The sequence below is a fragment of the Condylura cristata genome, unplaced genomic scaffold, assembly GCF_000260355.1.
Source record: "Condylura cristata isolate star-nosed mole 26May11 unplaced genomic scaffold, ConCri1.0 scaffold00016, whole genome shotgun sequence".
In the NCBI taxonomy this organism is placed as follows: Eukaryota; Metazoa; Chordata; class Mammalia; order Eulipotyphla; family Talpidae; genus Condylura; species Condylura cristata.
Window position 1 is genome coordinate 29,910,525 of NW_004567117.1, and position 14,660 is coordinate 29,925,184.

Consider the following 14,660-nt stretch of genomic DNA (forward strand, 5'->3'; position numbering starts at 1 on the left):
AAATGTGCTGTTCCTTCCTTGACTGGAGACTCCTTCCAGAGCACCATCCAGTATTCCCTCTGCCCACTGTCATGGTCACCATGTCATGTTATAATCCTATTCTCTGGACTAGTGACGGCCACTTTTCTTCCTGACTAGGTCTGGAAGTTACTTGGGTCAGTTGTGTTTATTTTTGTGTGTGAGGGGTGTGAAGGTCTAGTTGGTTGAAAGGGAAGGAATCTGTTCCTACTCTACCTTTCAACTAGAAGCAGTCTTTAATCACGTTAAAATATCACTGAAAGTTTTAGGGCCCTCCCTGGTGGCGCAGCGAGTTAAAGCACTGCACTAAGAAGCTAAAGCCACTTCAGCATGAGTTCGATCCCCGCCTGCCCAAGGGGAGCTCCACATGGTGTGGCACACCTCTCCTGACCCGCCCACTGCTCCCCTCAGCAGTGTACTTCGTTCATCTGCCTGTTCCCCACTCTCTCTCTGGTGAATCCTCTCACCCTCCACATCTCTGGCCTGTACCCCAGTTCTGTATGAATAAGTAAATAAATCTTTAAAAAAAAATCACTGGAAGTTTTAAAAGTAGGTAATGTTAAGGCATACATTTTTCTAAGTGCTGCTCTGGCTGAAATATAAATAGGAGGAGAGAGGTGTCAAAATGTGAGACCAGCTAAGAACCTATTAAAGGGATATAAGAGAGATGCTTAAACAAGAATGTCTGGAAACAAAGCAGACAAATCTAAGAGATCTTTAGGAAGTAAAAACAGACATTGATTACACAAGGGAGAGAAAAGCATCAAGGTAACTTCTAGGTACCAAACTTGGGCAACTAGGTTGTATAATGGATGGTATCATTCATTGTGATAATGAGTATTGATATGAGACTGTAACAGGATTGTCCTTAGGGTGTGCAAGGAACCTTGAACCTCCCCTTTACCTAAGGACCACTCTTACATAAAGACTTCCTTCTCATCAGAAGACTCATGGTTCTGCTTTCCAAAGTGCAAAATGACTAAGGAAAGGATGAATCCCTAAAAGGAAGGGGCTGAATTTAGGAAAAAGGGTGTGGTAAAAACCCAAGGGGGAGTGTGCTCCCTGGTGGTGCAGCAGGTTGGAGTGCAGCTCTGAAAAGCTGGCAACAGCCGCTTCAGTCGAGAGTTAAATCCCAGGCCCAGGAGGTGATCCACATGTGCCCTTGCACATCTGGCTTGTACCCCAGTTCTGTATGCATAAATAAATAAATCTTTAGGGGGAAAAAATTAAAGGGAACAGAGATGTCAAGAAAGCTGGATCAGAATGGAAAAACAGCTGAGCAAATACATGTTTGTATATTGTTCTCTGTGTGTTCCAGGTGCTGGCTCAGTGTTTTTACAGCACTGACATCTAATGACCATTCAGGTCAAAGACAATTTTAGCAAAAAAGATTTTCATTTTAATGTCAATGTTTTATGATTGGTAACTTTAAAACTCTTTTTGGTGATTTTTATCACCAAAAACATTTTATTTCTGAACAGGTCTTTGAATGAGGTGAATCTAGAATCAAAAGCTACTGACCTAGAAGATTATATACATAATCATTTAGAACAGACTTGTGTTCTGAAAGTTATTGACCAATTTTCTAGATAAGGCAGCTAACTAAGTATCTTAGGAAATTTTCTAAGTCACATGATTAAAGATTTTGCTTGGCCTATCAGCACTAGCCTGCCTCCAGAATACTCTTTACTGAAATTGCTTTCTCTCAAATAGTAAGTACACGTATACATGTGATTACACATAACTAGAACATGTATCACACTGCTTATTCTATCTAAAGCAGGGATTTTTACAAACGATAGTTTATACATGTTTTTAAAATTTAGGGTTTTGTGGAAATACTTTAGAATTTTTGACAAAAGTGGGATCAAGAATGAACAGTGGGACCTATCCCTACTTCAGGTAAAATCAAAGAATGAATGGGCCTGTTCCAACCATTTTAGATATTGGTGCATTACAGTTGTTTATTCCTTTGAAAATCTGATTTTGCTGTTAAAAAAAGCTTGAAAACCACTGGATTAAATAGTAAGGTATGGGTTTGGATAACAACTATAGATGGGATGAAGAGCCTTCACAACAAATGAGGATACAGAGTAAGGACTACAAATTATTAATCCTAATATAAATTATTAATCCTGAGAGTGGCTAGGGGGGTTGATAGGGACAGGCCAAGATGCATTAAATTTGTGTTCACTATGGTTATTACTGATGGCCACAACTGCTCGGGGGAAAATGGGGCTAACCTGTGAAGCCTACAGACTTCCCTTCAGGCAGCAGAGCTAGAATTGTGTAAATAGTCTTTAGGGAGGAAGTATTTTTTAAAAAGACTTACTTATTAATGCATACATGAGGTGTAGTCCAGAGCTATGGGGAAGGTGAAAGGATTCTGAGACAGAGCTGGGAGCAGAACAGGTAGATCTATTGAAATACACTGCTGAGAGAAGCGGGTGAGACAGGAGAGGTCTGCTGGGCCATGTGGGTTGGCTTCCTGGATGGCCAGGGGTCCAAATCAACTTGTGATGCAATGGCTTGGCAATAACTGTCTTTAACCCCTGCACCACCTGACAGAGGCCTGACAGAAAATATTTTTAAGTTCAATACTTCATTTTTCTTAAAACCATTTGTTATGAATACGCTGAACCTCCATGACTGCTTTCTAGGGGTGGGTGAAAGTTACGCAGACACTATATCAGCACTGTGTTCACATTTCCTTACATGAAAATGGCACCTAACCAAGAACTTTCTGTGCTTTCTGTTTGAAATTGTGGAGAAATACCCTCAATTAATTGTTTCTTTTGAATTTGTTCAGTAGCTTAAACCTGGACTCATGCATCAGCTCTCTGTAAAGCCAAAAAGAAGTGTGAAGTATATTACTCATATTAGCCAGGCAATCAAATAAGAAGATTCCTGGTATATTTCTTTGGTTAAGCTGCAAGCCAGTGGCCCAGAAATGATCCACTTCTAATTCAGGTAAGGCTCCTAAGTTTTAGAAGTAACTTATGTCATAGAATAAAAGTTGTTCATGAGTCTTCTTGATGTCAACAATTGTTAATTCCTTGGAAAAAATAGAGTGCTTACTTTCTTTATCTCTGTGTTCAGTGACTTAACCACAAAAAAATATGTAAGATGTTCACATACAAATGAGATTCAGTTAACAATGGCAGGTATATTCTCAGGTACAAAAACAAGAACTTGACTTAAATTTATTTTATTTACAAATGTTCTATAAACAAAGATGTCAACTCCCCTCCCATAAAATATTAAAACTGCCAATTTCCAGAAAAAAACATTTACATATAATCTTCCTGCATAAAAAGAGTATTATGGAAAAAATATATATGGGATGGTCTAAGACCAAAAAAAACCACAAAAAAACCTTGTTCAGCATGTATACTTTAGTGATGGAGTGAAGGATAAAAGAAATCACACCCTTTAATGTCTTAATGCCTCCAAGAAATGGAAATGTGGTAATATGGAGAGGTACCTGCTTTACAATAGTTTCCTAAGTCACACAGTTTCATTGTGATTATTTAGGAATCTTGCAGAATAATATTTATGCTGATTTTAAAAAGTAAGTCATCACTATAAAAGGGCATAGACTTTTAGACAGATTTTTCTATCAACGGAAATATGTAGGGTCTGGCCTCATCAGGACAATTCATTAATAACAAATGCATGAAAAGAACTTAAAACAAAATCACAATCACTATTATGTGACTATCTAGCTTATAACAATAAATTTCTCTCTGAAATTAGAGTAGTTATTTACTAGAAATTTGAATTTTTCAAGCCAAGACAACACATTGACAAAATATTTAACCAAAAAAATTCAAAATAAAATTATCCAAATTACCTATTTATCATTTCATATGCTGTAATTACTTTTTAGGAACCTTTAAATTTTATCTAGAAGGATAATCACTCTTTTCATCATATCATAGTCACAAGAAACTCCAAAACTTTGAAAGAAAATTCATCCCTGAGAATTGAGAGAAAAATCTCTAAAAAACACAGAAGTAACAATTCTATACCCTTTAACAATCTCCACCATAGCATGAACTTTTATTAATAGTCAGCAATCAAATGTATTCTGATCTTAGATAGTTAATACCTCTGATGATCTGATCTTTTTATAATGATATTTTAATTGCAACATTTAAAAATCAGATAAATAGGGATTCTTGTTTTATTGTCAGTTTTCCATTTTTTTCAAGTGCAAGGATGACAGTTAAGATGTGTAGATCCAATGATGATGGAAGTGATACCTCTGTTGGCGTCTCTTCCTCTGAGTCTCCATTTCCCCTACTAGTCTTCACCCAAATAATAAAAGTAATACAATTGCAACTGAGTTTACGATTATCAATGGCACTGCAAAGGAAAAAATACAACAGTTGGTTACTAAAAGAAAATATCAGAAGGAACAGTTACTAACATCTGGGAAGGAAGGAAGGGAGTATTTAAAAACCTGCCATCATAATTATTTGCAAGTAGTTAAATGAGTGAATGCTCATTGTGCTGCACTAGATCAGAAAATTCATAACTTATTTTAAAGAGGGCTTGTGTACTGGGGACCAGGGTCACAATAGAACATTTAGGTCAGTGTAAAATTTCAGAGGATAGGGCTGGTGCAGCTTTGAGAACACACACACACTGGCCTCCAGGCAGAAACAGACCCACGTGATGGTTGATACCACATGGCATTGGAAAATATAGTGCAGAGAAAATTCCAAAGTGCCAAAGTAGTTTTATCACTAAATTAAGAATGAAGCTACATGCCATTTTACTCAAAGCCATGATTAAAGCAGCCACCAAAAAGAGGGAGACAGACACACAGCCTGTACACAAGTCCAAGTATGTGTACACACAGCCTAACTATAGCGGTTTAAATAGTTTGTTTAAAATATTTTCCGATCAAATGGTAGATAGGGAACCTTTATTTTTCTCTTGAAAGGCTTCAAAGACTATAGAGACTACTGAAAAAGCACGTTTCTAAGAGGTAAGTTCATTGTCTTTCAGCTCTGAGAGGTAACATATGGTCATACACTGAGCCCTTCATCTGCATCAACTGGCTTAGACAGAAATAAGAGGCAAATGAAAAAGAAACCAACATTTTTAAGGAATAAAGTTATGTTAAAGAAAAAAATTCTCACTACAAAAACCAGTGTGATAGTATTCATACTCAGAGATTTCTCTTTAAATTAAACCACAAAATTAAAACTTAGTTACACTAGTTTTTCTTCTTACCTCTCATCACGGTTCTTACAGATCGAATAAGGTTCATTAGCTGAGACTTAATTCCTGGCTCCTCTCCAAATCCGCCAATTCCCTGGTCTGTTCCCCAGCCAACTGCATAATAGAAAGATGATTAGATGTGTTAAAATTTATTATGTGCTTGTCTTGTTCCTTCATTAGTCATATTCTAAAAGCTATACTAGCTTTTTGTTGAATATATAAAAGAAAGGCATATAACTTAAAATAATACTGAGCTGTATCTTAAGATAATTTTTTTTTACTTTTGACAGCATGAACAAATTTCATTTCCACTTTTATTTTATTTTTTAAAAACTCGGTCAAGACCCTCCCTGGTGGTGCAGCAGGTTAAAAGCACAGCACTGAGAATCTAAAGCCACTTCCGCATGAGTTCGATTCCAGGAGGTGACCACATGGTGTGGCAGACCTGTCCTGACCTGCCCGCTGCTCCCCTCAGCAGTGTACTTCGTAGATCTGCCTGTTCTGTTCCCCACTCTGTCTCTGGTGAAGCCTCTCATCACCCCTGAGCCTCTGGCCTGAACCCCAGTTCTGTGTGCACAAATAAATAATCTTTAAAAAAAAAAAAAAAATTTGGTCAAATCATCTTCCATTAGGCGAAGATGACGACAGTGCCCTGATTAGTGACCCCTCCCCAAGTAACAAAAAATTTTCAGGTCAGAACCGAAAACCAAAGCATAGTGTCAAGTTGATTAATTAAATTTTAAAAACCCAACATCCGTATGAAAACAACATAGCTGAAATTCACATCACTTGGGGAAATTTAACATAGATGTCACAGCTGGGCTAGGCCTTCAAAGCATGCTCTACTGCCAGTAGGGCACCTTTTTTCCCTCTTGATCATTCCTTTTCCTTTGTGAAATCTGGGGTGAAAAATTTCACCCACCACCCCACTTACACTCTGTAAATGGGTCTTTTACTTTCTGTGTCACTTTTCTTGACCTGCACCCGGAATCCTTTTTCTGCTGCCTCACACATCCTCCTAAAGATGCCCATGTCCTCATTTCTACAATGTGCTCTTCTCTTGCCCTCATTTCAGGTCCACCTGCTGTATCTCATATGACTACTTATTTTTTTCTTTTTAAATCTCATATGACTACAGGGCTTAATTAATTCCTGATATAACCCTTAATCCTGAAGAAAAAGAAAATGTCTTTATTTTATATATGAAAGAACCAAGTATTAGGAAAATTTCTCACTTTTTTGAGTGAACTTTTATTTGGATGAAATAAATGTTAAATAATGCTTGCCTGCTCTTTTGCTATAACAACACTGTAAAATGTCATGGTTTAAAACTAATTTAACATGGCCTCCCTGATGGTGCAGGGTTAAAGTCTCAACTCTATCAAGCTAGCCACAACCACTCCCAGGCCAGGGGGCTCTCCTGTCTCAGGCAGCAGACTTCTCCTGTCTCACCCACTGCTCCCTTCAGGAGCTTATTTCAGTAAATCTGCCTGTCTGGTCCCTACTTTGTCCCTGGTGAATTCTTTCACTCTCTGCATCTCTAGCCTACCACCCAGTTCATGTATGCATAACTAAATAAACCTTTTTTTTTTTTTAAAAAAGGACAAAACTACAATATTGAGTCTACAATAAAATTAATTAACTGACCAAGTTCTCAATTAATTTTATTCTTATGACACTAGAATGAAAGAGAAAATGGAATTCTGGGTAAAGAGAGCAAACCATTCGCTTAGATATACCACAAATACAAGGTGACAAGTAGAAGACCAGGTGCCAGAGATTGTATTTTACTAAAATAAATAGTTTTCTCTCAAACTGCTAGAGAATCTCAGTTGTTTTTTTAAGGACCCTGGCCAAAGTTTTAAGGGCCTTGCTTGTTTAAAGAGAAAGATTTAATTCTGTGGTTTTCTTGTAGCTTCCACAGCTAGAGGGTCCAGCAGAGGACAAATAGTTAAGACCAGCCAAGAGTTGTTGCTATAATTAGAGAAATGAATTTAAATAGCAAAACTTTCTGATTGCGAACACCAAGTTATATTCCCCTGATGCCCAGCCTTCAAAGTCACACACAGAATGGCAGCCCATCCAAGTTCAGTTGTTGATCATCATGAAATGTTTTGAAGAAACAGTACTTATTGACAATTTTGAGTGCTGGCTGATCCTTGGCAAATCTCAGCCTAAGATCAGTTACCTAGTCTGTAAGAATGAATGTGCTTTACTATATCACTCCACATTTGAATGTGAATTAAATGCTATCATAAAAAGTAACAAGCTACACAATTAATTCTGATACTAGAAATTTTAATAAATTAAAATCGATACTAAAGTAAATAACCTGATATACTTACAAACTTCTCTTGGTTTAATATAATCCCCATTTAATCCCTGGTGAAATTTAACAAATGCTTTTTAGGAGTATATTTAGAAATCCAATGTGCTATCCATTGTACCACAGAGCCTGGAAAGGAATATATTTAAAGAAAAACTTCTACATCACACGGTTTCCTCAATATTTTATAAAATGCCATTCTCATACCATGTCTCTCAGACAAGGATGTGGAAGACTGCTCATTTCTCTATACAGTCATGCAAACCTGGCATACTGTGGAAGATTCATCCCCTTAGGAATTCTCCCTCTGTTACTTAGGTCCACACTGCGTACTTTCCTAAGCTGAAGTTTTAAGTTTTATATTCATCTGAAGTAATCATTTAAACCCCGAATAAGGGGTCTCCCTGGTTGGCACTATGGAGTTATCAGCAGCCACTATAGCACAAGTTTGATCCTTGACCACTGAGGTGACCCAGCAGACCTCTCCTGTCTCACCCCCACTGCTCACGGCAGTAATGTATTTTTGTCTGCCTGCTCTGCTCCCCACTCTGTCTCTGGTGAATCATCTCACCACCCCCACCCACACACCTCTGCCTATACCGGCTCTTGTACACATACATAAATAACAGTTTGTAATATTTTAGCTGTTTGCTATTGATTGAATTGTGCACCCCCTTTTCTCCTATTCCCCCAACCAGGTTTGAAGCGCCCTAATGCCCAAAAAGACAGTTATCTGGAGATGGGGGCTTAGTAAACAATTAAGGTTAAGCGAGATACAAGGGCTGGGTCCTAATCTGCTAGAACTGTGGTCTTACAAAAAAAGGAAAGAGAAATCTTGATTCCCTCTCTCCTTTCCATCTGCCACACAAGGACAGAGTGAAAAGCCAGCCATCTGCAAGATGGCTCACAGAAGAGTCCTCACAGAACCCAACACTCCTAGCCTCCTGTGAACCCAGACTTTCCCACCTCTGTCCTCTCACTCTTCACTTTCTCCTATCAGCTCTTCCATCTCAAGCTAAACATTAAACACTGGAAGAGATTCCTGGGACTGTTCTGGTCACCAATTCTCTTTGTACTCAATTCTATTCCAGACAAGTCTCATCTCTTCACATCTCTGTGGCTGACAAAACTGCATTCCAATATCCACCCTGGATCTTGCTTCTGTTCTGCCTACTTGAGTCCAATCGATTATTTCACATCTCCACTAACATAACTCACAGATAGATCTAAACTAAGCATGTCTAAAGCTTGTTCCATAATCTCTTCACCTTCTCACGCACCACCCCAGCCCCAACTGTCTTCCAGTACACTCTTCTTAGTAAAGGTTACTTCTCTAAGCCAGAAAACCAAGAGATCTTTGACTCTTTCCTCTCCTCCTTATACCCAGCATCCAAATAGTAAATTCTGTCTCTTTAACCTTTTTTTAAAAAGATTTATTTATTTATACATATAAGAGCTAGGGTGCAGGCCAGAGGTGCAGGGAGTGAGAGGATTCACCAGAGACAGAGTGGGGAGCAAAACAGGCGGATCTACTGAAAGACACTGCTGAGAAGAGCAGCAGGTGAGACAAAAGAGGTCTGCTGCTGCCCTGTGGGTCACATTCCTGATGGGGGATCCAACTGGTTCTGCAGTGGCTTCAGATTGCTTCATAGTGCTGTAACTTAACCCCTTGCACCACCAGGGAGGCCCCTGCCTCTTCTACCTTTAAAGTATCTTCTGACTTACAATTTCCTATGGCTATCATAACAAAGCATCACAGCTTGCGTGGTTTATCACAGCAGAAATTTATTTTCTCACAACTCTGGAGAGCAGAAATCCAAATCAAGATGATTTTGCAGGACAATATGGTCCATCTCTCTTCCTAGCTTCAGGTAGCTACCGGTAATCCTAGGCATTTTTTGACTTGTAACTACATTGCTCCAGCCTCTGCCTCTGTTATCACATAGCCTCCTCCCCCTTTACTGGGCCTGAGCCTCTCTCTGTCTCTCCTTCTATGGACAACTCAGTTGAGGTCAGATTTACAGTTCATCCTAACTCAGTGTAACTTATCTTAAGCTAACTGACTGCATCTGCAAAGACCCTGTTTCCCAACAAGGTCCCACACACAAGTATGTAGGGTCAGGACTTCAATGTATCTTTTGGGTGGGATACAATTCAACCCACAAGATGATCCTTCCTACTCTCCCGTATAATGCAGTGGTGAAGAGATGGATTGTGAGTCAGAATCCTATGTTTGAAAACCAGTCATTTCTAGCTGTGTGACTTTAGAAAACTTACTCTCTATTATGCTTCAGGTTCCTCATTACCTATCTTACAGGACTGCTGTGAGAGTTAACAAGCACTTGACACAGACTTTAGCTAAGTGTTAATTATTATTACTGTATTTATACCAATTCAACTAATATTATACCCACCATATCTACAGCCCTGTTAGGAATGGTGCTTCCCATATCCACTCTTCTAAGCTTCCAATCTGCTCTCCACACTAGCCAAAAGGATCTCCCAAATCAAACACAGGTCACTGCCCTGTTTCTAACCTTATTTTCAACTGCCTCAGAGTTTCCCAACCAAATTTTTCTCAGTGCTTCACATCTACTTACTTAATATTTATTCATTTATCAGGTTTCGAGATAAATGCACCTCCAATATGTTTACCCAGATTCACAGATCAGTACCATTATGCACTTGTCTTTTACGATATTCTGCATTACTTATTATTGTGACTTGTTGAGTTTTTACTTAGATTTATTTCCATTAGAAGGGCAAGGCAGCTGTTGTAAACTCAGCTCCTATTACACGGGACTTGCATATAGTTTGTGCTCAATAAATCCTGTCTGAAGGAATAAATGAAACAAATCAATCTTGTGTATTGGTTTAAGTTTCAGCGACTCACACAGACATAGCTGGCATGCTGTGACAAACAAGGCATAGCATACATAGTGTCCTGCCTTAGTAGTGTCTCACACTGCAAGAAGCCACCTGCCCAAGATGGCACAGAGGCTACTCAACTTTGAGGTGCAGGTAGGCCTAACACGCGTCTCTGTATTCTTAGGTTCGAGCACAGTTCCTGATCCTGGGCACCTAAAAAGTTGTGCTGAGACATGGATGGAGCTGGAAGGGGTCATGCTTAGTGAAATAAGCCAGAAAGAAAAAGAAAAATACAAGGTGATTTCACTCATAGCAGGAGCATAAAGGAGGGGGAGGGGAATAATAATGAACAACTATATGAGACATTTCACTGGGGTGGAGTGGGGAATGGGATCAAAAATGGGGGGAGGTGGACTGCACGGGACTATGGTGATGAAACATGGGTGAATTGGTGGTGGGAAGCCCATGGGGATTACAACTGAGATGGCAAAAGGCACAAAATGATGTAAAAATAAACTATTACCCCCCCAAAAAAGTTGTGCTGAGTAAACTTTTCTAGGACGGTGGTGTTTGAGAATAATAACCTCAGAACTTTTCCTTTTCTCTGACTCCCAAAGCCCAGAAGCCCCAGGACTGACTCCGTTCATTTTTCCAATTACCTAAGCTCCAAGGGAGCCACGCCCCTCCCGTCTTAACTGAAAACTCAGACCCGGATTTTTCCAATAAACGCGACCGCAGAGCAATGCTACTAACCACTAACCCAAACGACCGCAGGCAGGGGCGCCCCAGGTTCCTTCGGCATCCCCTGACCCCCGCCCCTGGCTGGGCACACTGGGTCATCAGGCCAACTTCACCCTGCCGTTAAAACCAGGCACCATGAAAGTGACTCAGCTACCTGCCCCCGTCCCCACCACCACCACCCCCACCCCAAGGAAAGGCCCCCCCAAAGCAGAGCCCTCGGTTGCTCGTCAGTCCCGGCCCAAGCAGTCCCCTCTCGCGGCGAGGCTCGGGTCCGCGGAGCTGCATCGCCGCCATCTCGGCCGGCCCTGGGCCCTACTCACTGTTCTTAAGGAAGCGTTCTTCGTGCAGCACGGCGATGGCATTGACGCAGAGCAGGGCGGCCTGCAGCAGCGAGTACAGAGTAAAGGCCATGGTCACCGGGGGCCGCTCCAAAGCCCGACAGGTCGCACTCTGGCCGCCGCGAGGGACGTGGCGCCGCCGCGGCCGGCGCTCGCCTACGGGAGCCCGCGAGGCTCAAAACGCTCCAGAGACGCTCCGCCCCCGTCTGGAGGAGACACGCCCACGCGGCCCAAAGCGCCCCAGAGACGCTCCGCCCCCGTCTGGAGGAGACACGCCCACGCGGACCTCAGCCGGCGCGTCTGCCGGCTGTCTAGACCCGCGTAGGCGCAGTGATCACGTGTCCACGCAGGGGTCACTTTGAATTCTTGAAATGTGCCTGGTCGGTGATGGGAAACCCACGGGGATTACAATTGAGATGTAAAAAAAAAGTGTACAAAATGATGTAAAAATAAACTGTTATATTATTTTTTTTAAAAAAGAATACTATAGCAGAATTAAATATTTGAAATAAAAAAAAAAAAAGAAATGTGCCTGGTCGGAATAGAGGTGCTGTCATTTGAGATGTACACCGAATTTCAAGGATCTAGGACGTAAACAAGGACGTAAGCGCTCCCAATATTTTAGTATACTAGGTAAATAAATTGGTTTTTACTGGTTTTTTTTTTGTTTTTGTTTTTGTTCTCCCGGCGTTTTAAAGACTAGCTTTGAGTGCATATTGTTTCTCAAATGAAACAACAAATGATACATGGAGCTCGCATTGTATTTTACTGGACAGACCTGTATTGGATCTACCAGAGAGCTGCATGAGATGTTAATTTTCCACTTTTACAGACAAAGAAAAGGAGGCTTTGTCAAGTAAAGTATTTTTTAAATAACAGATCTTCAAATTACTGGAGAAACATTCTCTCCTCCATCAAACTCTAGCCAGGCTCCTTGAAGCCCTTGCTGAGACCCAGCCACGGCCTATACAAACTGAGGTGTCTCAGTGCGAATTATTTCATCTTCCCTCTACGTTCACATTAAAAGATTTAAACGACCTCTTTGTATAAATAGCCCTGCACTCTTGCACTCAGGAAGGTGGTCTTTCAGACAGGAGTCTGCTGCCCTCCTCATTTGTCAACAAATTAAACCACTTCCTTTTCCTCAAACTGTGTTAACTTTTATTGGCTGCGGTAACTGAGGTAGGCGTTCTGTATCAGGATGACTGGAGAATCAGGGAATGGGTGAAGTGGAGGGGGGCATAAGAACCCCCATAGTTACCCCTTTGTGTCACTCGCCAGTAGTTGCAACTCACATGACCCAGTTCTTTTATTGTCAGAAGAATCAGGTTACCTCTCTGGGTTTTTACTTCATCATAAAATTAGGTGATTCTGATCTGTAAGTTTCCTTCAGCACCACCTCTTCCCCCACCTCTAGATACAGCAAAGGCAGCTTAAAATATAAGATAATGTACAAGTGCTACTAGCAAACTATCTGATTCATTATTTTTATAAAAATCCAGGTTTGTGGCCTAACCTGACAACAACAGACTATGTCCTTAAAAAGAATTGTTCCTCTTATATCCTTACTTGCAAAGAAATTTAAAAAAAGGGGGGGGGCAATCTTTTGGGCCCTCCCTGGTGGCTCAGTGGGTTAAAGCACAGCACTAAGAAGCTAAAGCCACTTCAGCACCAGTTGGATCCACGCCCCGGAGGTGACCCACCTCGTGTGGCAGACCTCTCCTGACCTGCCCGCTGCTCCCCTCAGCAGTGGACCTCGTGATCTGCCTCTTCTGCTCCCCACTGTCTCTGGTGAATTCTCTCTCACTGCCTTTGCACCTCTGGTTTGTGCCCCAGTTTTGTATACATAAATAAATGAATCTTTAAAAAAAAAAAAAAACAAAAAACCTGGGATTCTTTTTATACATTTATCAAATGGTTGTCTCTGTTAAAAAGAGGAAAGATCTGTCTCACCAATAAAGAACTGGATAAGAGACAGCTATCAAGTTACCACTAGCCACTGCAGCAAGAGTTTGATCCCTCCCGGGCTGCTCCCCTCTGTGGTGTATTCCAGTTGGTCTGCCTGTTCTGCTCCTCCCTCTCTCTCTGGTGAATCCTCTCACCACCCATACCTTTGGCCTGTACCCAAGTTCTTGTATGCATAAATAAATAAATATATCTTTTAAAAAATGCCAATTAAGCAAAACACTTTCTTTGCTGAGAGAGCGGGGTCATTGTCCTTTAGAACCTTCCATAACCTGGATTTTGTTGATTTCTTCACCATGATCCAATCTGACTCAAAGGGTACACATAACACCCACATCATCTGTAAAAAATGAAAACACTTGGCAACTAAAACAATAGTTACCATTTAAGCTGACTAAAACCAGTTACTAACTCAATGAAAAAATCAGGTATGTGGTAAAGAGAACGTTTTTACAAGTCAGATTTTAGAAGAGTTCTTCAATAAATATGTCGACAGTTCTTTTTCCATTCCTATTTTTAAATCTCAGCATTTCTATTCCTGCATTCATTAAAAAATAGTTCATTGAGATAAGGATTATGCATATTATTTATTAAAAATGTAGACCTCATCTTAAAGAATGATAAAAATGGATTATTGGTTTTTAGTATTTTTATCCTGCTATATTTTAATAGATATATTTATTTTGATGTCTGTGTCTGAGATATGAATCAATGATGATTGAGGCATGTTAGCTTTTAACCCTACTATTTACAATTGCAACCTTTAATTTAAATGGGTTTATGGCAGAATTCACCCAAATAGGTTCTATTTTGGTAAGCATTGGACAAAAATAGGAAAATCCCACAAGAGCCTCATTCATGTTTATGGATTCATATAAGCTATTCTCGGTTTAAGACTCAGAAGAAACCATTTGCACGCTGAAAGCTTGTGCATTATGAAGTATTTCTGGAAATAGGGCTCTTGGAAATGGAAAGTTTCCTTACAAAATAAAAATGAACCACTGTATCTATTTTTTTTAAAATATTTATTTATTTATTCATACAGAACTGGGGTACAGGCCAGAGATGAGGAGGGTGAGAGGCATCACCAGAGACAGGATGGGGAACAGAACAGGCAGATCGAAGAAGTACACCGCTGAGGGGAGCAGCATGTGAAGCTCCTCCGGGGCAGG

The 14,660-nt window shown here is 40.4% G+C and overlaps 1 protein-coding gene across 1 annotated transcript; it reads right to left on the bottom strand.

Annotated features, from left to right (window-relative positions):
* Positions 1-3,454: 3,454 nt before the first annotated feature.
* On the bottom strand, positions 3,455-11,686 carry IER3IP1 (immediate early response 3 interacting protein 1). Its single transcript, XM_004683884.2, has 3 exons — positions 11,506-11,686; positions 5,263-5,364; positions 3,455-4,386 (listed from the first exon to the last, which is right to left on the bottom strand). Exons 1-3 carry the CDS (start codon positions 11,594-11,596, stop codon positions 4,331-4,333), a joined length of 249 nt encoding a protein of 82 aa, XP_004683941.1. The 5' UTR covers positions 11,597-11,686; the 3' UTR covers positions 3,455-4,330.
* Between the last annotated feature and the right edge of the window lie 2,974 nt (positions 11,687-14,660).

Coding starts and splice junctions, on each gene's coding strand:
- IER3IP1 (XM_004683884.2), bottom strand. CDS start 11,596: ATGGCCTTTACTCTGTACTCGCTGCTGCAGGCCGCCCTGCTCTGCGTC. Junction 5,365..11,505: donor AGAACGCTTCCTTAAGAACA/GTGAGTAGGGCC, acceptor TCTATTATGCAG/TTGGCTGGGGAACAGACCAG. Junction 4,387..5,262: donor TGTAAGAACCGTGATGAGAG/GTAAGAAGAAAA, acceptor TTTCCTTTGCAG/TGCCATTGATAATCGTAAAC.